A 21,491-nucleotide genomic window follows, 5' to 3' on the forward strand; every position below is an offset into this window, starting at 1 on the left:
ATTTTCTACAAAGGGTTCTCAACTCCTAGACTGATAATATACGGGATATCTATATCAATATACGTGATATTAGTTTCAATATACGGGATTTTAATTCAATCATCATATCTGTAACACAATGGAATCTGGTACAGCGTCCTGGATGAGAGTGGAATTAGTTGATTGAGTCTCCTAGGCTATACCCTTACCAAGCTATGAGAGAAACAGAAGCACACCACGATTAAAGGCGTTGAATGCACAATCAACTTTGAGTACTCCCAAAGGAAGTGCTGCCTATTGTTGATGGCGCAAGCTATGACTATGCCAGATTCCTATAATTATCAAATGGGATTGAGCGAGTGTAAGCTTGGACTTTTTGGAACTTAAGCAATAGGCCCTATCTCCTATGCTCGGATAGTATGGCCAGTCAAAAGTATTGGATGAAAATGTCTTATATATTAACTCAATTATGGCTTATCTCCACATCCATGAATGTTTTTTGAACAATTTGTCATCTACATAAACAAAGTAACACAGGTTTCAATGGCCATTATGCCTCAGAAAAGGCAACAAGCACCAATGACAAATCACCAGATTATTGACCCTCTGCCGCGTGAAGATCTTTCGCCAAAACCTCCCCAATAGGCTCATTCTGGAACTCTCCTGAAGCTGGTAACTCAACATTATACGCATTAATAGCAGCAGCTTGGAGAACAGCATCTTCAGCCTCAAATTCCATAACGTGACCACCCTGCGCACGATCTTCAGATAAGAAATGGAGATGGAACCCAGCCACACTGAATCCACTCGTGAATCCAGGTGACCAAAACCCGACAAGAGTACCCCGACTATGCGTGGCGTGATGCAATTCCTGTCGTTTCGCCAGCTCCGATAGCGACTCACGGGCCTTTGACTGCGCAGGGATTACGCGGAATGTCACCCGGGTAAACATGGCGTCGACTCGAATTGACAAGAATGAATTCTGACAAGCTGGGAGTAGTGGTGAAAGTTCATTGGAAATAGTTGACATGTTTAGTGACTGTGGATGTTTGGCTAATGTCGGTTCGAACCGGGTGATCATGGCGAACGGGATGATGTCGGTAGGCTCAACTTTGCGGAGTTGCCCATTGGGGAGGAAATGGTATACTTCTTTATCGACGATTATGATTTCTCCGTTCAGACCGGACATAGTTCCCAGGCCATGGTCACCATGTGTGAGCAGGTTTGCGACCGTGGTGCCTTCGCGGCAGATCCCGTGCATCAAAGCGCTCAAAATTGAGTATTGGTAAAGATGGTTGGCCATGGTAGATTGGAAAGGGTGATTGGTTTGATATTAGGTGGATTAGGTGTTCAAATAGACAAGGTTCTGGGGGCATATCGTTTGTGGCGAATGGTGACGAATGAAGATGTTCCGCATGACATGCTACACCTAAACTATCCTCGGGCCGCACACATACTATTCTCACTTAATCAGTCTTTCTAGCAACTAGTATTGCTACTACATGATCAATCAGAAATAGTTGAGAATATTCACATTCACATGGTCTCACGGCATATTCATAACGGGTATTCTCAGCCAATTCATATAATTGTGTGACCACGCTGCTCACGCTAAGTGCTCTTATAGTAATCATCATTGCCTCCTTATGCTTGGTTTGAGGACATTAGTAACCAGCCAACGGCGGCAGATGCGCCTTTTGCCCACGCAATGCACAAGTCACAATTTTTGGATGGAATGTAGATTTAGAATGGTTGCATTGTTCGCCTTGTGGTCGAAGAGTAATAATGCCCAGCTTGCTTAGATAGCTTGCGCTCCGAACTGATTCTCTTAGAGAACCCAAATATGCTTCCACAACTTATTATCATTGTCACGCCATTCATAGGTCTTTTGAAAATAATTTACCCCTTGCATAGTTATCATCTTTGCGCCACATTTATCGGGCACAAAGGGTCCTTTTTGACCGCATCTGGAATTGCTCTCCCTCGTTATCTCTGTCTCTTCTGGCGGCCTCGGCATTTTTTTTCAGTCCAACCGAACGCTCACAGTGAAGATCTTGGAAAACTCATCTATCTGTATCCCGCATACTGTCTTCAGGTGCGGATATATCACATCGGAAATACCCCGCAGCCGATCGAGTGGGATCCACAGTCCGCAATCTCAGGGTCGTCTCGATTACCCGTTCCTCATCTTCATACTCCCCCGTGATCGCTTCTCAAAAGTACCAATTCAATCACATCTACAGAATGGGTGAACTTCCAACCGCAACTCAGGATACCATCAAAGGCCTAATCAATGCCGCCTGTAGTACTGAAAATGGACTGCCGGGCGCCTCCGTTGCAATTGTGGGGAAGGATGGCAAATTATTGGTCTCTCACGCAGGCGGACAGAGAGGACATGTGAACCCCGAGCCCCTGACAACCGACAGTGTATTCTGGATCGCATCATGCACAAAATTGATCACCGGAATTGCATGTATGCAACTGGTGGAACAGGGTCGGATCTCCTTGGATGATTCCAACGAGACCGAGCGCATCTGCCCCGAGCTAAAAGATTTGAAGGTCTTGCAAGATGATGGTACATTGGTTGATAAGAAGCGAGGCATCACGTTGAGAATGCTATTGTCTCACACTGGTTAGTAAATTCCGGTCAGGTACCATTTCTAGTTGTGCGGAGTCTGACGTCATCGGTCTAGCTGGGTTTGGATATGCCTTCATGAACGACAAACTCCGGGACTACAGTCACCCTATTGGCTATGATGAGTTCTCGGGTGATATTAGAGACTTCAAGCAGCCATTGGTGCACCAGCCAGGAGAAGCTTGGGAGTATGGGGTAAGAGCACACAACTAGTACACACCGGGATAAACCTGTAGTTGTTAACCTTGCTGGCATATGATAGGTGAACATTGACTGGGTCGGCCTTGTCATTGAACGTGTTACAGGCAAGCAGCTCAATGACTATTTCCACCAGCATATCTTTGAGCCGTTGGGCCTTACTCATATCTCCATGATTCCAACTTCAACGATGAAGGCCAACCTAGCCTATATGCACCACCGAGACTTGAACGGCAAAATCTGGCCCCGAGACCATCTGCTCAGACGACCACTGACACTGGAGTCCAAATCCGATTTAGAATCCTATTTCAACAGTGGTGGAGCCGGATGCTTCTCAACACCCCAGGAGTATTGCCGTATGTCTCCCACATCCCTAATACCACCCGTTTGACTAACAACGTCTGCAGAAATCCTAGCTGTGCTTCTGAATGACGGGACCTCTCCAACCACAGGATCCCAGCTTTTGAAGAAGCAAACCGTGGACAATATGTTCTGCGACCAAATTGCGCATCTTCCGCCCCTATGTGAGAAGTATCTCTCTGACGCAAAGCCTGACCTCGCGGGCCCTAGTACGGGCTTGCACCCAACTGTGGAAGGAGATCGCCAGGGCTGGGGATTAACCTTTTTGCTCAGTGGAGGCTCCACGGGCCGCTCTGTGGGAACAGCACAATGGTCTGGACTTGCGAACCTTTTCTGGTGGTGTGATCGCGAGAATGGCGTCGGAGGGATGGTGTGTGCACAGGTTTTACCGTTTGGTGACGAGAAAGTTTTCAATCTGTTTCAGGATGTTGAGGCTGCTGTTTATAAGGGGCTCTCTTGATTCTCATACGATTGTTACCACCATCCATCCTGAGATCAAGATTGTTGATTCTGTTTACTAAATAGAAACATTTCAAGATCGTGCCTTTGAGAATAGCGAGGCTATAAGGCGCAAAATTGAGTATAAGCCTCACAGACCTAAAATTGTAATCGAAACTCTTAGGCTAAAGGGATGCTCCAGGCTGTGTCAAGAAGGATCAATTTCATATGGTCGGAGTGAGATACCTGTACCTAGTGTTGGTTTCCACAATATATTCAGAAATGGAGACATAGGTAATAGGTAAATGTATCTGGTTTTGCCACGGTCGAATCTGGACCATCTGATCTAAAGATAGCAAAAAGGTTCAAGCAACATCCCGCTTAGATACATGAGATATAAAACTAAAATAAAGATGCAAATAAAGTGACTATACCCACCAACACCGTCTCTCAAACCGCCACCAGTCCTTTTGATCGTGTGTCAACACAGGAAGAATAATTTTGGAACACATCAACATCATTACCATGATGCCCACGCAACCGGTCCTTTGGGGAACATGCGCACAAGAACCTTGCGCAGCTCATCCATACATAGAACACCCATTGCCAGACCGAGTGGAATGAACCAGAACTCGATGGGGACAGAAGCTGTCAGGAATAGAGACTGAATACCGGGGACTTCGGTGACGAAAATGGCAATAACGAGGGAAATTGCCATGGCGAGAGGGAGCCATGGGTTGCGACGCGCAGGGCGGATGGGGTCTGCTTGGAGAAGAGACATGCGCTTGCTCCGGACAGACAGGATATTGCCCCATTGCATGATGACAAGAGTTACGAAGTAGACACCTTGTCCAACGTAGTTGAAATGATTTAGTTCGTCCATTGTGTATCCGTGGAATCCATCGGTGTACGTGTCGAATGCGAAAATAAGATCACTGAATGGAATGCCCGCGGCTTTCCACATGTACAAAAAGAACATGGAATGGGCACTGAAAGCTTCCATAACACCGACAAAGAGGTATGACTGGCCGTAAATGCGCATGTTGATCAGGTGGTCTTTGCGAGGCTTCCGGGGTGGAATGCTCATCAAGTCAAACTCCTCTTTTTCCATAATAAGCGACAAGGAGAGAAACAGATCGGTGAAAACACAAATAATAATCATCAAGAAGGAGCTCAGAGGGGAGGGACATCCGAAGAAAACGTTCATAAGCACAGGCCAGATTTCTGACCAACTGCCAGCGGGTAGTAGATAGGCGATGACCTTTTGAAGGTTCTGGAAGACCAGGCGACCGAGGCGAATAGCCTCGACAATGGAATCGAACTTGTCAAGAAGGACAAGGTCGGCCGCTTCAATGGCAACATCACTACCGGAACCGACGGCAACTCCAACATCTGCAGCACGCAAAGCAGGCGCGTCGTTGACTCCATCACCCGTGACAGCGACAAAATTGCCTTTTGCCTGGAGCTCTGACACAATTCGTAGCTTTTGTTCGGGACTGGTACGGGCAAAGACAATTTCCTCATAATCACAAATTGTGGACCACTCTTCCTGGTTCAATGATGAGAGACTACTGCCTTCTAGAAGCAAGCTGCGTCTTGAAGGCGGCATTTTGTCCGATGCGAAGCCATCCCGAAGATCATGAATTGTATCAGGCTCAACGTCACCCTCGAAAATACCGATGTCGCGAGCGATTGCCGCCGCCGTTAGTCCAAAGTCGCCGGTGACCATGAAAAAACGAATGCCCGCGCGGCGACATGCGGCCACAGTCTGAGCCGTCTCCGGGCGAGGAGGGTCAATGATGCCGAAGATTCCAAGAACAGTCAGATCCTGGACACCCGATTCGAGAATCTCGTCACTAAATCCATTGGATCCCAAAGGATGGGTCGGGATGTAGCGGCGCTGGCAGAGGATGATCACACGCTCGGCACGACGAGAGAGTTTAGCTTGGAAATCAGACAGCTTATTTCTGGCATTTGTGTCTAAAGGACGAACAGCATTGTTGACAGCAGACCAGTAAGTGGAACAGCGATCCAAGAGGACATCAGGCGCACCCTTGACGTAGATCATGTATTCTTTGGAAGAAGTCGGGTTTTGATGCATTGTGAGCATCCACTTGTTTTTTGAGTTGAAAGGAATCTGGTGGACGCGGGTATATGGCTCAAGATTCTTTGGTGTAGCAGCACCGACGCTGTCGGCAAGTCGCAAAACAGCAGCATCCGTAGCATTTCCGTTGACGGCACGCTCCCAAACTGGCAATTTCAGGGTCTCTGGGTCGAAGGTAGCATCATTGCAGAGAACCGATGCACGGAGGAGATTTTGAAGTGCCTCCGAAGATTCCATGCCAGGCACGAGATCATCAATATTGTATTCCCAGTCCACCATGCCAAGTGACTTGACAAACATGCGGTTTTGTGTGAGCGTTCCTGTTTTGTCGGAGCAGATAACATTCACGCATCCCAAAGTCTCCACGGTCGCCAATCCTTTGGGCAAGATGTTTGTCTGCTTCATGCGTCGAGCGACCATCATCAACGTCAGTGCGACACCAACAGGCACACCCTCTGGGATAAAAGCCACCACACAGCCCATGACATTGTTGAGCATAGCTACCACGCTCATGTATCCAGGATGGTCTTTTCGAAGCCATCCCAGCCAAGTGAACAAGATGAGCAACGCGAGGCAGACGGTCAGGCTGACGATGATGGTAACAAAGCGAGTGATCTCTTTTTGAATCAGCGTCGGCTTTTGTTTGACACCAGCTGTCATGGTAGCAATTCGGCCCATGACGGAACGACTACCGGTCAATAGCACAATGCCAGTGGCATTTCCGTTCGTGACCAGTGTTCCCATTAGCGCAATGTTGCGAGTTTCAAGGAAGTTTGCATCGGTCGACTCAGTAGCACCATCAATCTCGTCCGACTCGCCAGTGAGAATTGCACGATCAAATCGAATATCCCCAGAAGTCTGCAGCAGACGCATATCGGCAGGAACTTTGTTTCCAACGGTGATCTGTGCAATATCTCCAGCAACCAAATCAGTTGCGGAAACACGTAGCTGCTTTCCATCACGCAAGACCAGAGCTTCTGATGGAAGAAGATTTAAGATAGAGTTCATAACTCGCTTCGTAGACCAGTCCTGGAAAGCTGAGAAACTGGCCTGGAGGGTGATAACGATGATAACGAGAATAGCCATGGCAAGATTGGTTGCTGAGGGTGGATTGCTAAGAGGCTGCCAGCAAAGGAAGAAGATAATCACACCCACCCACAGGACGGAACAAAAGCCACCAAAGACATAAAAGAAGATCTTTTTGAGGTAGTTCTCGCGATGATGGGCAATAACATTCTTTCCATCCCGTTGAAGACGTTGTGCCGCTGACTCGGTGCTTAAACCGAAGCGCTGATCGACATTGAATTCCTGACAGACCTTCTCCTGCGGAATGATATGGAAATCCAAGCTCTCGAAATAATCTTGATTGGGTACCTTCTCCTTGGGGGTTTCTGCCACGATCTCTTTCGGGCGGGTTTGAGACTCGGAGATCTGGATCGAAAGTGTACGGAACTCAATAGGTATCCCATTATTCCCACCAGCTGTTGTCTGGTAGGTACTCCGAGTACTGCGAATGGTATCACGACCCAGCGAATTGGTACGCCCAAGCTGGGCGGGCTGGTAAATGGAGCGCATTCCCTCCGCTTCGGTGGCAGAGTCATGGAAAGTGATACGCGTGTTTCGTTCTATGGGATCATAATCATCATCCTTGATGGTAACACCATCGGCCTCGACGTCGACGTCGAAGTCAGGCTTGCCATGGGGAGAACTGGGCTCCATGGCGTAGCTGTCTTGAGGGGATTTGATATGAAAATAAGAAGGCAGACAGCCAGATACCTGAAGCGGCCACAGCAAGAATAGATGAAGAGGAATGAGAAGCTATCGAATATGATGTGTGCGACCCCGGGCCTTATGTAGGTCGACCAAAACTAACCAGAGGGAACCACACCTCGTGGCTAATGATGAATTGGGAAGGCGAGACGGAAGACATAGCTAACCCAATTAGATCGTAAACGAGCAACTAAACCAAACCGCAACGGGAGAAAGAAAAAACGATTCATCGTGTCACATAAGCGGAGCCATGCGATCAGCTCTAGCCACGAGGGAACCGGAAGTTCTGTGCAGTGGAGATCGGATCAGAATCAGGAATAACGCCTGGACCTGCTGGTAGCAAAAGCAAAAACGCGCATAGCATATGTCAAGGATACGAGCGTTCCATAGTAAATCAGGTACCTGATGACGAACTCGGTAATTGCTTGGTCTATGTGGAGCAAGCACAATCTTTGACACCTGCACAGGATCTTAATTACGATATACAGATGCATACGGTAATATTACCCCTGTGGCTTCTCACGTCCAATCATAACTTGTTCATGTAAATTTTGACCATACCAGAACCAGGTTCTGCGACTCATCCAGCCCTAAAGCGTTTCCCTTGGATTCAGGCTACAGATTCCGTGGTAATTAAGCCGGCTTACAGGGAGAAAAAAAAATCCAGCATTACCACAACGAAAAAAACAAATGGCGCATATAATTTCACTTTTCACACAGCCACCCCGCAAACGTGGTGGTAACGTCCTAATCCGAAGGTGCGCGATTTTTCCTCGCCACAAACTGATTTTGACGCTCTGCCGCTCTTCTCCATCTAGAGCGACTTAGGTTATAATTTCCCACAGGCCCCCATTTTCACCGGATAAAAACAGCAGATTTTTCGTTATTAGCTAATAGCTTCTTTGTCAGATTGTGTGAGGTTAATCCCTCAGCCACCAGATCATATTGGTGAAAAGGTGTGATCATCGTGCGCGGTTTGCTATGTCCAATGGCGGCATCTCTAGCGTAGCAAGTGATCAATCACCCCGAATTTTTGTTAAGTAACTACCACGGCTGGAATATGGTGATGCAAGCGATCAGCCTATTCCTGCTGTATTTTCTGTCTCTTTGTCTCTTTCCCACGGAACTTGTAGAACGTGTTACGGAGGATAGTGCATGGACTGCGTACACCGCTAAAAGCATATCTATAAATCCATGTAGACGTCGTGCAGCACACAAAACATCTCCCGGCGCCTGTTTTCTTTTCTTTTTTTCTTGGTAGAATTGAATTTTTCCTTTTGACTTCATCTTCCTTTGCTTTTTTCTTTCAAAGTAGCTATCCATGAGGGAACGTCATCGCCCGGACGTCTGGACAGCTAACTCTGTGCACCGACCCGACCAGGTCCCCCATAATCATTATGTGACGCATGCAAAGTGGTCTCAGGATTCCCATCTCCATGATGCCAGCCAAAATGTCGCAAAGCGTGGCTGGTCTGTTTTCAAGAGTGATCACCAGCCAACTCTAGCTTTTGTCTCGACGAACCAGCAGCCATTGACGAGGTCAGAGACGTCGACAACAGATTCAAATCAACCCTTGATTCAGGATGTTTGCCGCCCTTTCGCTGAAAGATATGGCCGTTGTATGGATATCCTCCATTACGGTGCTAATAGCACAGTCCGACTACACCAAAACAGGCTTGCCGGCCCTGAATCCAAACACAAACCATTAGTCGCCATCAAAGTGTACCGATACAACATTCTTGACTCGGCAAACCCCCTTTATCACCCATCATATTGCTCTCCTGACTTGATATCCGACCTACATCCTCACCACCCGAACATCCTCCCAATAATCGATCTCCTCTACAACGAACGCTCTGAGCTGTGCCTGGTCATGCCCATCTGCGCAGGGGGTGACCTCCACGAACTCATCTCCCACAACGGAGGCCCCATTCCAACAAACGAAGCCGACTGCATCATAGCCCAAGTTTTCCGTGCCCTATCTTTCCTTCACGAGAAAAAAACTGCGCATTGCGATATCCGAATGGAAACTATCCTCCTCACAGAACACGGCTCTGTGAAGCTTGCTGGGTTCGGCGACGGTCATATCCGCCGCCTCTGGTCCGAATGTGCAATGCCAACGGAAGAAACTTTCCGGCCACGTTCGCAATCTCACCCAGCTTCGTCCGCAGCGTGGTCGTTCTCCTTGCCGTGGCTTTTCTGTGCTTCCCGGGCTACACCTCCACCTCGGAGCTCGGGCGATGTGGCACATTCCACAGCTTCTTTCCCGGGAATTAGTCTGCCTTATATTCCGCCAGAGGCTTTTCATTCTCCTTCGCACACTGCACTTGCACATAGAGACCTATCGGAGGAAGATGACGAAGACAATGATCCCCGCCCGGCAGATGTTTGGGCAACAGCTATTATCTATGTGGCACTTATCACTGGTCGTCTGATTTGGCGCAGTGCTCGTCCACATCACGAGGATCCGGTTTATTTGGATTACCTCGATTGTCGTCATTCGGAAGACGGGTATCCACCCATCGAAGCGCTTGGGAAGGTATGTCTTTGACCCTTTCTTTGTCAATTGCAGAGGATAATTTTACTGACGAGGCTTTTTTCTTGTTTTAGAGACGACGTAATGCTATCTATGCGATGCTACACCCCATATCACGCAAACGCATCACTACCACGCAGATTTTACAATCTGAGTGGATTAGCCGGGTATCAATATGTGAGGCTGGGTTAAAGGGATATTAAAGAGGATTAGGCAAATACGATGCTCTAATGACTCTGACTGGGGCCTAGAAAACATTATGGATATTGATGTAACTTCATTGTGCTCTTCTAATGACTATCCTGCCCCAGGACTAACTGCTAGTGCATTAAGATTTTGGTCATTCTGGCGGGATGCTATCATTTTTCTTTCTATGACTGACCTGACCACACCCAATAACATGTCTTTGCTACCAAAATGAGATCAATGTCCCGATCGTATCATTTCGTATTCAGCCCTAAAAAAGATAGATCCAGGCGGGATCAAAGCCTCGGGAGAAATGGACCCCATCCTGCAAGTGAGGGGCAACCTTCAGCCTCACGAATGATGTGGCCGCGCTACGCGCCACATACAGTAGTCTCAGTGACACGAGTCTGTTCGCTTTTGGCCCCAAAAAAATTTTTCCGCTGCCAAATACACAAATCTCTGTCAATCAAAACCAATACCAGTGGAGCTCAAACTCCGTAATGTTCAATCCTAGTGATTATACCGTGGGCTGGATCTGCGCCATAAAGACCGAGTATGTCGCCGCCATAGCATCTCTCGACGAAAAATATGACCGTCCAACCAAGCTACCGTCTGCCGATCAAAATGACTATACCCTGGGAAGAATCAGGGATCACAAAGTTGTCATCTCCGTGCTCCCAATGGGTGAGTACGGCCTCTCCTCAGCAACACAAGTGGCCGTGAGTATGACACACGCCTTTCCGAACATTCGCATCGCCCTCATGGTGGGCATCGGCGGTGGTGCACCAAGCGCAAAGCACGACATCCGGCTTGGAGATATTGTCGTTGGCATGCCCAATAATGGTCGGGGTGGCATTCTTCAATATGACTTTGGCAAGATAATCCAGGGCCAGGATTTCAAGCCAACGGCCTTTCATAACCAGGCACCTACTTTGCTGCGCGGCGCAGTAAACGGGCTTGCCGCTGAATACGAAACCGAAGGCAGTCAGATTGTGGAAATTATCAGCAAGATCCTAGAGACAAAACCGCGACTGAAGAAGAAATATTCGCGCCCCGATCCGACGACCGATCGACTATATAAGAGTGATGTATTGCACCCCGCCGCAAACGAATCACCCTGCGCTACCGCCTGTGGAGAGCATGTCTCTTCTCTAGTTTCACGGCCTCCGCGCACCGAGGAGGACGATGATCCAGCCATCCATTATGGCCTTATTGCATCCGCAAACAGTTTAATGAAGGATGCTAAAATTCGTGATGCCTTCGCGGAGCAAAATGACGTCCTTTGCTTTGAGATGGAAGCTGCTGGCCTGGTCAACCACTTTCCCTGCTTGGTAATCCGTGGTATTTGTGACTATTCCGATACACACAAGAACAAGGAGTGGCAGGGCTATGCAGCTATGACAGCAGCAGCTTACGCAAAAGAGCTGTTGTATAGAATCGTTCCTCATGTTATTTCACAGCAAGAAGCCATCGCCAATGTCGTGAATGAAGGCGATCACTATATTACGAACATCAACAATTATGTGAGGGAAGGCGATGGCCGTACCAATATCACATTTGAAGGCAATAACTCTGGGTTTCAGGTTGGTATGAATAATGGCTCGATCAACGGGACGAGGATGGGAGGCGGACCTTAACAGATCGCAAGTTTTCCTTGTTGGTTTGTCCTTGTATGCTGTGCGAGACCAACGTTGGTAGGGAATTTTTTCAGTCTGACTCAATTGGGGAAACCTGGCCGTGGTCACACCTTGGTATATAAGTAATTAGGTACCTAGATAGTTTTGAATGGCCTATTATATGTTAAAGTAGCTTTCAGGTTGTCAACAAGTACTTCAGGGTTTGTAAACTTGAACGCCTAGGTAGTCCATTCCAATATCATGGCTATCTACACATAGGGAGATACAATTCAGCTATTGTTGTTGAGGACCTCAGGAATACGGTTATAATTTATCGCATCTACATTGTGCAAGTTTTAAGGTAGCTAGCCGGCTTGCGTCCAATAACGCAAAGCAGTCGGGTTCACGCATGACTTATTACACCATAGAAGGTAACTTCCCAAGATTATTATTCGAATATTTGGCTATCACACATGTATATGTAAGTTCAACAACCAAGATGACCTGCATCTACAAGATCTTTTGCTTTACTTTGATATGGAACCAGAGATGGACATCTGGATACAACAACCGAAATGAGACTTCGACAGCCGTATCTTAAAGCTTGGCCTTTGGCCCCAGTGCCTCGCTAATTGGAGCAACCTCCACCATCATTTTACCAGTATTCACACCGGCATAAAGATCAACAAGAGCCTTGGGTGCTCCCTCAATTCCACCCTGCACAATATGCTCCTTGCGCTTCAGTTTGCCCTGCGACAGCCAAGAGGCCAGCTCCTGCAACGCTTCGCCATACTTCTTCGCATAATCGAAAACAATAAATCCCTTCACAGTGACTCGTTGCGACTGTATCCATCATTAGCCATAATGTCACTCTAATTCGAATCCACAAGAACTCACAATAACAGTCATGAAGCTCGTCGGTCCCTGTGGCTTAGCCGCATTATACTGGCTAATAGCTCCACAGATGACGAACCTCGAATCCCGCGCCGCACGCGCAAGACAAGCATCCAAAATCTCACCACCAGTATTATCAAAGAAGACATCAATGTACTCAGGCGTAGCCTCTTTCAGCTGCTTCTTCCACTGCGGATCCTTATAATTGATCGCAGCATCAAACCCAAGCTCCTTAACAAGGAACTCACACTTATCCGCACTCCCCGCCAACCCAACAACCCGCTTGGCACCCTTGATCTTGGCGATCTGTCCCGCAATGCTGCCCGTCGCGCCCGCAGCACCAGAAACAACGACAGTCTCTCCGACCTTTGGCTTTCCAACCTCCAGCATACCGAAATAAGCCGTTAAACCAGTCATGCCGAGGACGGACATTGCGTCTGTGGGACGCCCGCCGGCGGGGAGCGTGACTTTCTCAACTTCTTTTGCGCCCATGAGGGCGTATTCTTGCCAGCCAGAGTATGCGACGACCCATTCACCGGTCTTGAATTTCGAGGTCAGGGAGCTGCCGACTTCGACTACTTGTGCGATGCTCTGGCCGCGCATGACGGTGCCGAGCTCGACGGGGGCGATGTAGGAGCGCTTGGCGGTGAGCCATTGGCGCATGGCCGGGTCGAGAGAGAGGTAGTGCACACGCACGAGGAGTTTGTCTGCAGGGACATCTGTGGGACGGGGGACGGTGTTTAGGCGAAAGGTGCCGGAGTTGAGGGTGGGATCGATGGCCGGTTCGGGAGCCTTGTTGTAGAGGATTTGTTTGTAGGACATGGTGGATGTTCAAATGTGTGACAAGGCTTAGGTTATTTCGAAGAAGACTGAGTTAGGGAACGAGAGAGAGTGGGGAACGAAAGAAAAATATGTCGGGGGAATTGCAGGGACTCTGGAGATGTAGGATCGGAGCAACCCCAGATTAGGAAAATTGCTCCACAGCAGAAATCTGGACCTCGGCTGGTCGAGCTGAGCGTTGTGTTGAGTAACCGATCTCCATGGCTTGGGGTTTCATGTATTGATAGTAGCTACTGCATGCTTCTACTTTTTGTTTACTAGCACTGGAAAACATTCTTCCCCAGATTAGAATTGTACCTATGCGCTAACAATGACGTCACCACGCAAGAAGTATAAAACTGGCCGCACCAGATTCCAAACTCATCCCAATCTCAATCCGTACTTCTCCGAATCAATTAGTTATCACCGAAATGTCATCTACCCATAAACCAATGCGATCCGGTTCCTCAGCCGGTGCCCCAGGTATTCCGACCTCCATGCCAGACCAACGCAGCCAGTATGATCCCGCAACTACCGGATATAACAGCGCCACCGGCGCAGGATACAAAACTGCAGCCGGCGGATCCGATCAGAACTATCATCATCCACCCTCGCCGACAGGGAGCTTTGATGCACCGGCGGGCGATTCTCGAATTCAACATGCGCCTAGCACAGCGGAGCGGGTGAAGATGGAGAAAGAAATGGAGAAAGCGCAGAAGGGGTCACATGGCTCTCACGGTGAAGGTCTTGGTAAGGGGATAAGAGGTGTTGCGGCCGGAGTTCATGTGAGTATTGCTACACTCGGCCCTGGGGGCTTTAGACTTTGTCCTCGTTGGTTTGGGTCGGGCTAATAAGTGCATAGGGCGCTGGAGAGACACTTCGCGGGGCACTAAATGCGACAGTTGATCGGGCATTTGGGTCTCATGAGAGTGCAGAATGGAATGAGGAAATTGAGCGCCGGGGAGAACAGGAGATCTTGTCGAAAGAGTTCCAAGCCAAGCCTCGTCGTGAGGGTTCAAAATGATATACTTATGTATAAATATATGTTTAACATTTTCGGCAAACACGTTCAATCTCGGGAGATCTGTCTTGGATATTCTTATTTTGTGATACACTTTAATTAATGGTCCATCTTGAAGACCTTGGTCGCGAGATCTAGCGGTTGAGATAGAGTTAGATCCTCATTTCTCACATACTTCAACGGTGATCCCATGCCGAGGTTATTTCCCGAGGTCCCAATCCGCATACTTATCTATGTGGTTCGTGCTAAGGCTGACGGCGGGGACTCAGCCGCAGTGGGGAATCAGTGAATGGTTCTCCGAATTTCGGCTTCTCTACTGTATGTGCAGTATACGAATACGTTTGAACACTACCTAGCTAAGGATGTCTCGGCAAGGATACCCCTTCAGTGGAAACAAGTAGAAAATGGCCCCAGATGTGAAATTGTCTAGCCCCGCAATACGTGGCATGGATCTGAAGTAGCAAATCACAATTGCAGCAACGTGTATGTAGCTATCCACTTAGCAGGTCGATGATTGGAGCATCGCTCGAACCTCGGGATCGCCAAACAAACTTGAAATTGGAAAAGCTTGACTTGCAAATAAGTTATGATGATTATGTTATGACACGCGGTCGATGTCATAGCGCATTGATGGGGAGCCGATCAATTCTGGAAATTCAACCACCGATCTCCCGGGGCCAAACCATGATAATGCGTCGATCATAAAAACAAGAAGGAAAGGAAGAGTTAGCAGGCTGACACAACTTTGGGGCTGAAACGAAGCTAAACGGCTCCGTACATATGTATTTTCACGTGGATTTGGACAGAGTTTTTGCCTTCCGGTTGACCCGAAGGGCTGTGCTGTGGAACCCTTCCTGCTTTCGGTCTTCAACGGCTTATAACGGACATTGATTCCTCACGTCACCGATTGCCAGGTATTTTTCAATGTTGAACAGTCTGTGGGAGCTTCCAATCCCTGCGTTACCACTGATTACCTCTGAGCATCGTCTTACGTGAGCTAAGGTCAAGGTTTCTGGAGCCAAGCTTTGTATAAACTTTTTGGCCTGTACGACCTCATGCCCTGAACCTAGCGGTCGGGTTTCTTTATTTTTTTTTTCTTCCTTTCCTTGTGCGATTCGTACCATGGTGTCCCTAGTCGCCGATCAGCCTGATCCGCTAGGCTCTCAACGAAATAAACGATCCGATCAGCAACCGCCGAATCAACAAGTATCCTATTCATCCGAATCGTCCGGCAATGCGGTCGCATCCGAATCTCCCTCCCAGTACTCCTCCTTCTCGAGCTCCGACAGCGATGACCCAACCCCGCACTTCGACAGTTATGCGAACGAAGACGACGCCAGCGATGTCGTCGGTGTCAGCATTGGCCCCACCCAGAGTCGCATGAAAGCTCGCGCAACACCCGCCGAAGAGAAAAATCGTATCCTGGAATCCCATGGCGGTTACTTCACCGAGGTGCCGGAAACCGTCGGCGAGGATGGACTGTTCGTCTCCGAACTCACGGCGGAGCCCGAATCGGTGGAGTCTGACAATTTGGCGGCCCAACAAGCTACGCAGGCTAAGCGGACGACTCAGAGGGCTCCAGGCGTGCATCCTCATGCACAGTCCTTGCCGGTGGAGCGCCGGACGCCACGCGGCCCCCACATCGGAGGCTCTGCGTCGGCTGCCGCGTCGCAGGAACCCAAGGAGTCCGGACATCATCGATCAAGCTTCACTCGGTCTTTGCTAAAGACTTCGCTTCCTCGTCGGCCGCGAGCTTGGTCTGGGGAGCTGAAAAGGTTTCTTCCGGACCTGGGTGCGTTGGCGAAGCGGCCAACACTGCCGTTTCTATCCGGCAATGCCCACAATCGGGCTCGCAGTCAAACCGTAGAAGGCGCCGGGAAGCGAGGCCCGGCATCTATGCAGAAGAGGACTGCTTCGTTGGATCGGCGTCATCCCCCTTCGCCTCCGTTGCCCAATGGAGCAGGCCATGAATCTGATGAAGCTGATGATGGCCATCATGTTCCGGAGTTACAGTCGGTGGAAGCAAGCTCCGCCGTAAAGCATTCTTACGCCCGACGACCTAGTGCGACGCCGGGACGACCGCCAAGTCTACGCCGATCATCTTCGGATCAATCATTGTACTTGCGTGCATCGTCCACGGCATCGTCGTTGGAACAACGGCCGCGATATGAGAATGTGCATTCTCAGGTCAACAGCCGGTTCAAGGCGATTAAAGATTCCTTGCAAGATTCAAGCAGCCGTTTGCTTAGTATGCCAGGCTTGAATCTACAAGACATTCGTAATGATTGGCACTCGAAGCCGTTTTTTCCTGATCTGGGAGGCTCATCGGCTTCGGCTGATAAAGAGCTGAATGGCTTGGCCCATCCGGCTGCGACACCGCCTCCCCCTCCGCGACAGAACACGCAGTCTACACATCCAATCCTGGAAGAAGCCATGTCGGAGTTGACCGGTGATATCGTGATCCTGGGTGGTTATCGAGGCTCCATCTTGCGATCTGCCAAGCCACCACATCGCCAGTTATGGGTTCCAATGAAGGTGGGATTGAATTTACGCAAGGTCGATCTGGAGGTTGGTCTGACCCGGGAAGATGAAGAGCGCATGGAAGAGAAAATCATTCCATCCGGGGTACTTTCCCATGTTGGCCCCGTGGATGTATGCCGTCGACTGATGAAACGGCTCCGCAAATCGGAGAATGCCATTCGCGGTGATCTTCGCGTCTGGGACTACGGCTATGACTGGCGTCTGAGCCCAGACCTTCTCTCCAAGAGGCTGATCGAATTCCTTGAGGGTCTTCCATCCAACCGCCCGAACGGGGAGACTGGCCAGAAACGCGGTGCCTACGTAGTCGCCCATAGTCTCGGTGGCCTCATCACACGTCACGCCGTCAACCAACGTCCCGATCTCTTTGCCGGCGTCCTATACGCCGGAGTGCCCCAGCACTGCGTCAACATTCTTGGCCCCCTCCGGAATGGCGACGATGTTCTTCTCAGCTCTCGCGTCTTGACAGCTCAGGTGAACTTCACCTTCCGTACTAGCTTTGCCCTACTCCCAGAAGACGGCCACTGTTTCATTGACAAGCAATCGAAAGAGGAGTACCCAGTAGACTTCTTCGATGCCGCAAACTGGGATGAACACCGTCTATCCCCTTGCATTCAACCATGTCTCCCTCCTACGACAGCCACAGGCCGCGGCTTCAAAGAGTTCGCTCTAATCGGGAAACGTTTCTCCCTTGGACCACGCGAAGACGCCGAAACCAACGTCCAGGATTTCGCAGACTTCCACGAGCAAACCGAAGCAACGGATGAAGATATCACCGCACGCAACCCACCCCGCTCTGCCCACTCTGTTTCTCACTCTCCTTCGCGCGGTGCTGCCGAAAAGATCCAGGAGAACATTCATCCTCCAGCCGATGGAATAGTAGGCCCAGTCTCACACCCGCGTGGTAGTGCCGGATCGTCCAAAGCCTCGACAACAAGTACCATTCCCCGCGCTGTGGCATATAAGTACCTGCAACGCACTCTTGCGGAGGTCAAACAGTTCAAGTCGGAGCTGGAATTCCAGCCTACCCATCAAGCGGGCAATAAATACCCACCTGCTGCTGTGTTATATGGCAAGAGTGTGCCAACTGTATATGGAGCCCGGGTTACCTCGCGCGAGGCGATCAAGCATCAAGATTGTTATGATGATTTGGCTTTTGCGGCTGGTGACGGTGTTTGTCTCGCTTCTGCTGCGATGTTGCCGCCTGGATACCGGATTATCAAGGGTGGGCTGGTGAAGAGTGAACGTGGCCATGTTGGATTACTTGGTGATCTTGAGGGTGTGGGCCAGTGTCTGAGGGCCATTATCCGAGGACGTCGAGAAGGTGTTGGCATGGGCAGCCAGAACTGAAGTTTGCTGACGCCACATGCATCTTCTTTGATGGTTTGGACTTACCTCAAGGTATCTTTGCATTTTAAGCTTTTTTTTTTTTTTTTTTTTCCTTCCCCTTCCCCATTTTATGCCATGATACCACTTTTGTTACGATTTGATTTATGATTCATGTTTATCGCGGCGTTCATAATGTGGACATGCATTGTTTCATTTTGCATATGTATGTATGATATGCACAAAGAAATTTTATTTATAGAGAAGAAATTAGACAAGAATTTGTGTACAAAGACATTTCCTTTTGAAATTCGCTATATAACCCAATGCTCTATATACCAGGTTTTTCGTGTTCAACATTTAGAACCCAGACAAATCATAAAATATATCATAATACGCAACCAAAACAATTATCAGGACCAATGAGCCAAAGGAAACTGAAAAATAAGAGAAGGAAAAGCGTCATCAACCATCTTAGTCGGTACGGGAGTTGGCAATGTTCAGCACCAGAATATCTGTAGCTCCAACCTTAATCAACTCATCCATAACAGTGGCGATACGCTTCTTCTCAACCATCGAGCTGACAGCGACCCAGTTCTCCTCCTCAAGGGCAGTGATAGTAGGCGCGCGCTTTCCGGGAGTAATCTTGGAAGCAGTAGCCAGTTCGGAGCGGGGAATGTTGTACTGGCACAGAACGAACTTCTGGGCAGTAATGACACCGCGAATACGCGAAGTAAGCAGGTTCAGGGTATCGTTGTTCGAGGTGCGCGACTTAACAAGCACAGCAGTGCTGGTAACGACAGTGTCGATAGCCTTAAGACCAGCAGCCTTCATGGTCTCGCCAGATTCTAAAGTTTGTTATTAGTACCAACCCTACAAATAAAGATATTCCCCGATGTATAGCAGGGTAATATGACTCACCAACAAGATCGACAATGCCATCTGCGACACCCAGCGCACAAGCAGCCTCGACACTACCGCCAACATACTTAATCTTAGTGCTTAGGTTCTTCTGGCCCGCTTCAACGCCCTCCAGCTGAGCGAAGAACTGCTCGGAAAGAGCAGTGAAGCTGGTAACAACGTTGCGACCGACGAGCTGCTTGGCCTCGGTGATATCTCCCTTCTCGGGAACCTGCACCTGCAGCTTGCAGCCACCGAAGCCGAGGTCAAGGATCTCCTCAACGCCGGACACCTCGCCGGCGGGAAGGGTAGCGTCGTGCTCGGCGACCTGGTCGCGGCCAGTAATACCCAGGTCAACGCGACCCTCGCCGACGAAGGTCGGGATGTCAGCAGCGGGCAGGAAGATCAGGGCGATCGGCAGGTTCTTGACCAGCGCGATGTCGAGGCGGGTTTCACGGCGGAACTGGACGTCACAGCCGGCAAGGAGGTCGAGGGTGGCTTGTTGGAGACGGCCCTCTGTGTAATTGATGCGCGGTTAGCTGGATGGTTCAATGGGTGCATGTGTATGCGTCATGTCTTTGTCTTGTTCGCCTTGGTGGTGAATGAGTCATTGGTGTGTCGGAGGGAGACTTGCTTTTGGGGACGGCGAAAAGGAGGCGGCCTTCAAGGCTTTTGTGATTTGATGTTAATTGAGGTTGTTCTTGCCATTGATATAGCTTCTTTGTTCGGTTTGACTCACTGGTTAACGAGATCCATTGTGATTGAGCGCGGCGCGGGGCACGGGGGAGGGGCTTTTAAAAAAAGTCTTGTTGGGAGTATTGAGGTAGAAAATGATCTGAGGATGAGTTCAATGGCAAATTAAGAGACTTTTTTATTTGTCTCGAAGCAATGGCTTGGGGTATATGAGAGGGTAAGAGTGGTTGCGGGCAGACCGGAGCTCTTTGCGGCAGAAATTGGAGGGGCAGCGATTGGGAACTCCGATTTACTTCCGGTGTATGATACTTGGTTACGGGTGATTTGCAGACCAAGGTACAGCAAAGGATACGTTAGAATGCGCCCACGTGCGGGTGGCTATGGGAACTGGTTTTCTTGAAGTGGCTCTGAGTTCGAATTGTATCTATATTTCATTTACACATAACAATTAGCATCGATAAATGTACGGAGTAGGTGATGAGGGTAAATCCCCGGCTTAGTATGCCCAATGCCGGAGCAGATGACTAATGCTTCTGCCCCAGGCGTCGAGGTGTCAAAACGGGACGCAGATCGGATGACTCAGCATCCGCATTGATCAACTGGTGCCTGACGGCTCAGGTGTTGACAGCCCTGAGCCCTCGCGTAATTTGGTAACCCACACAAGGCAATTTCATCTTCACATCCGCCTCTTCTCACAGTCCACCCAAACTCTCACCACCCTCGTCCGAGCTCACCCTCATCCTTCAAGATGGATTCCAGCAAGCAGCCCGTCAAGCTCGTCAAGGTGACCCGTGTCCTCGGTCGCACCGGTACGTGACCTTTCCTCCCACACGAACAATTCGATATTCGATATTGGAAGATTTTGAGATCCGCGGAGGCCGACAAACCACACCTCCACAATCGCCAGGATCATGTTGCCAGATGGAATCTCGAAATTCTCAGCAGACAATCAATACTGATCTGTGATTTTTCGCATTTTAGGTTCCCGTGGTGGTGTCACCCAGGTCCGCGTCGAGTTCATGGACGACACTTCCCGCTCCATCATCCGTAACGTGAAGGGCCCAGGTATGCGATTTCGATTTTTTTGAGTTTTTTCCCCCGGAGGATATGGATTATGAAGACCGAGGATTCAATATTCAGTATTGAAGATTCAACAACGAACGATGGAAATTTGGCGGAACCGCAATGCAATCCCACGAACCAACATCGCTAATATAATCTTCTTTCGCACCCACAGTCAAGGTTGACGACATCCTCTGCTTGCTCGAGTCCGAGCGCGAGGCCCGCCGTCTCCGTTAAAAAAATCCCCAAAACAACATTTCACTCGCGCTATGTCTTTCGTCTCTCTTCGTCTCTCGCATATCCCTCACGTCCGGTTTTCTTTGATCGTTCTTCGGCCAAAACTGTGTCCTCGCTTTTCTTTTTCGCCGATCCTCTGACTCCCCCCGACTCCTCAACCTCAACCGCCGCGTCGCCCA

The 21,491-nt window shown here is 49.3% G+C and overlaps 10 protein-coding genes across 10 annotated transcripts; 6 read left to right on the top strand and 4 right to left on the bottom strand.

The window, feature by feature from the left end:
- Positions 1-574: 574 nt before the first annotated feature.
- N7484_001909 (acetolactate decarboxylase) lies at positions 575-1,282 on the bottom strand (the record flags this gene model as incomplete). Its single annotated transcript, XM_057112329.1, has 1 exon — positions 575-1,282. One exon carries the CDS (start codon positions 1,280-1,282, stop codon positions 575-577), a length of 708 nt encoding a protein of 235 aa, XP_056977066.1.
- A 941-nt stretch (positions 1,283-2,223) lies between these two features.
- N7484_001910 (serine hydrolase domain-containing protein) lies at positions 2,224-3,632 on the top strand (the record flags this gene model as incomplete). The annotated part of the gene is made up of 4 exons (XM_057112330.1): positions 2,224-2,611; positions 2,673-2,809; positions 2,877-3,168; positions 3,220-3,632. The coding sequence occupies 4 exons, from the start codon at positions 2,224-2,226 to the stop codon at positions 3,630-3,632; spliced, it is 1,230 nt and encodes a 409-aa protein (XP_056977067.1).
- A 498-nt stretch (positions 3,633-4,130) lies between these two features.
- N7484_001911 (cation-translocating P-type ATPase) lies at positions 4,131-7,433 on the bottom strand (the record flags this gene model as incomplete). Its single annotated transcript, XM_057112331.1, has 1 exon — positions 4,131-7,433. The coding sequence occupies one exon, from the start codon at positions 7,431-7,433 to the stop codon at positions 4,131-4,133; it is 3,303 nt and encodes a 1,100-aa protein (XP_056977068.1).
- Positions 7,434-8,865: 1,432 nt separating this feature from the next.
- Positions 8,866-10,223, top strand: N7484_001912 (uncharacterized protein; the record flags this gene model as incomplete). Its single annotated transcript, XM_057112332.1, has 2 exons — positions 8,866-10,023; positions 10,095-10,223. Coding segments are annotated over 2 exons (1,287 nt in total), but the record flags the coding sequence as incomplete, so codon positions are not given.
- A 483-nt stretch (positions 10,224-10,706) lies between these two features.
- N7484_001913 (5'-methylthioadenosine/S-adenosylhomocysteine nucleosidase family protein) lies at positions 10,707-11,843 on the top strand (the record flags this gene model as incomplete). The annotated part of the gene is made up of 1 exon (XM_057112333.1): positions 10,707-11,843. One exon carries the CDS (start codon positions 10,707-10,709, stop codon positions 11,841-11,843), a length of 1,137 nt encoding a protein of 378 aa, XP_056977070.1.
- A 576-nt stretch (positions 11,844-12,419) lies between these two features.
- N7484_001914 (NADP-dependent oxidoreductase) lies at positions 12,420-13,538 on the bottom strand (the record flags this gene model as incomplete). The annotated part of the gene is made up of 2 exons (XM_057112334.1): positions 12,420-12,665; positions 12,720-13,538. The coding sequence occupies 2 exons, from the start codon at positions 13,536-13,538 to the stop codon at positions 12,420-12,422; spliced, it is 1,065 nt and encodes a 354-aa protein (XP_056977071.1).
- Positions 13,539-13,987: 449 nt separating this feature from the next.
- Positions 13,988-14,559, top strand: dprC (the record flags this gene model as incomplete). The annotated part of the gene is made up of 2 exons (XM_057112335.1): positions 13,988-14,320; positions 14,398-14,559. The coding sequence occupies 2 exons, from the start codon at positions 13,988-13,990 to the stop codon at positions 14,557-14,559; spliced, it is 495 nt and encodes a 164-aa protein (XP_056977072.1).
- A 1,119-nt stretch (positions 14,560-15,678) lies between these two features.
- N7484_001916 (uncharacterized protein) lies at positions 15,679-18,444 on the top strand (the record flags this gene model as incomplete). Its single annotated transcript, XM_057112336.1, has 1 exon — positions 15,679-18,444. The coding sequence occupies one exon, from the start codon at positions 15,679-15,681 to the stop codon at positions 18,442-18,444; it is 2,766 nt and encodes a 921-aa protein (XP_056977073.1).
- A 450-nt stretch (positions 18,445-18,894) lies between these two features.
- Positions 18,895-20,468, bottom strand: N7484_001917 (ATP phosphoribosyltransferase; the record flags this gene model as incomplete). Its single annotated transcript, XM_057112337.1, has 4 exons — positions 18,895-19,268; positions 19,342-19,836; positions 19,951-19,989; positions 20,453-20,468. The coding sequence occupies 4 exons, from the start codon at positions 20,466-20,468 to the stop codon at positions 18,895-18,897; spliced, it is 924 nt and encodes a 307-aa protein (XP_056977074.1).
- Positions 20,469-20,669: 201 nt separating this feature from the next.
- Positions 20,670-21,491, top strand: N7484_001918 (40S ribosomal protein eS28). The gene is made up of 3 exons (XM_057112338.1): positions 20,670-20,822; positions 20,995-21,078; positions 21,251-21,491. Exons 1-3 carry the CDS (start codon positions 20,762-20,764, stop codon positions 21,310-21,312), a joined length of 207 nt encoding a protein of 68 aa, XP_056977075.1. The 5' UTR covers positions 20,670-20,761; the 3' UTR covers positions 21,313-21,491.

This window comes from Penicillium longicatenatum (genome assembly GCF_028827895.1).
Source record: "Penicillium longicatenatum strain IBT 33135 chromosome Unknown contig_1_segment0_segment0, whole genome shotgun sequence".
NCBI classification, from domain to species: Eukaryota; Fungi; Ascomycota; class Eurotiomycetes; order Eurotiales; family Aspergillaceae; genus Penicillium; species Penicillium longicatenatum.

What these genes read in the sequence shown, in the direction of transcription:
- N7484_001918 (XM_057112338.1), top strand. Translation starts at nt 20,762, where the DNA reads ATGGATTCCAGCAAGCAGCCCGTCAAGCTCGTCAAGGTGACCCGTGTC. An exon ending in CCGTGTCCTCGGTCGCACCG is followed by an intron (nt 20,823 to 20,994) that starts GTACGTGACCTT and finishes TTCGCATTTTAG; the next exon opens with GTTCCCGTGGTGGTGTCACC. An exon ending in CCGTAACGTGAAGGGCCCAG is followed by an intron (nt 21,079 to 21,250) that starts GTATGCGATTTC and finishes TCGCACCCACAG; the next exon opens with TCAAGGTTGACGACATCCTC.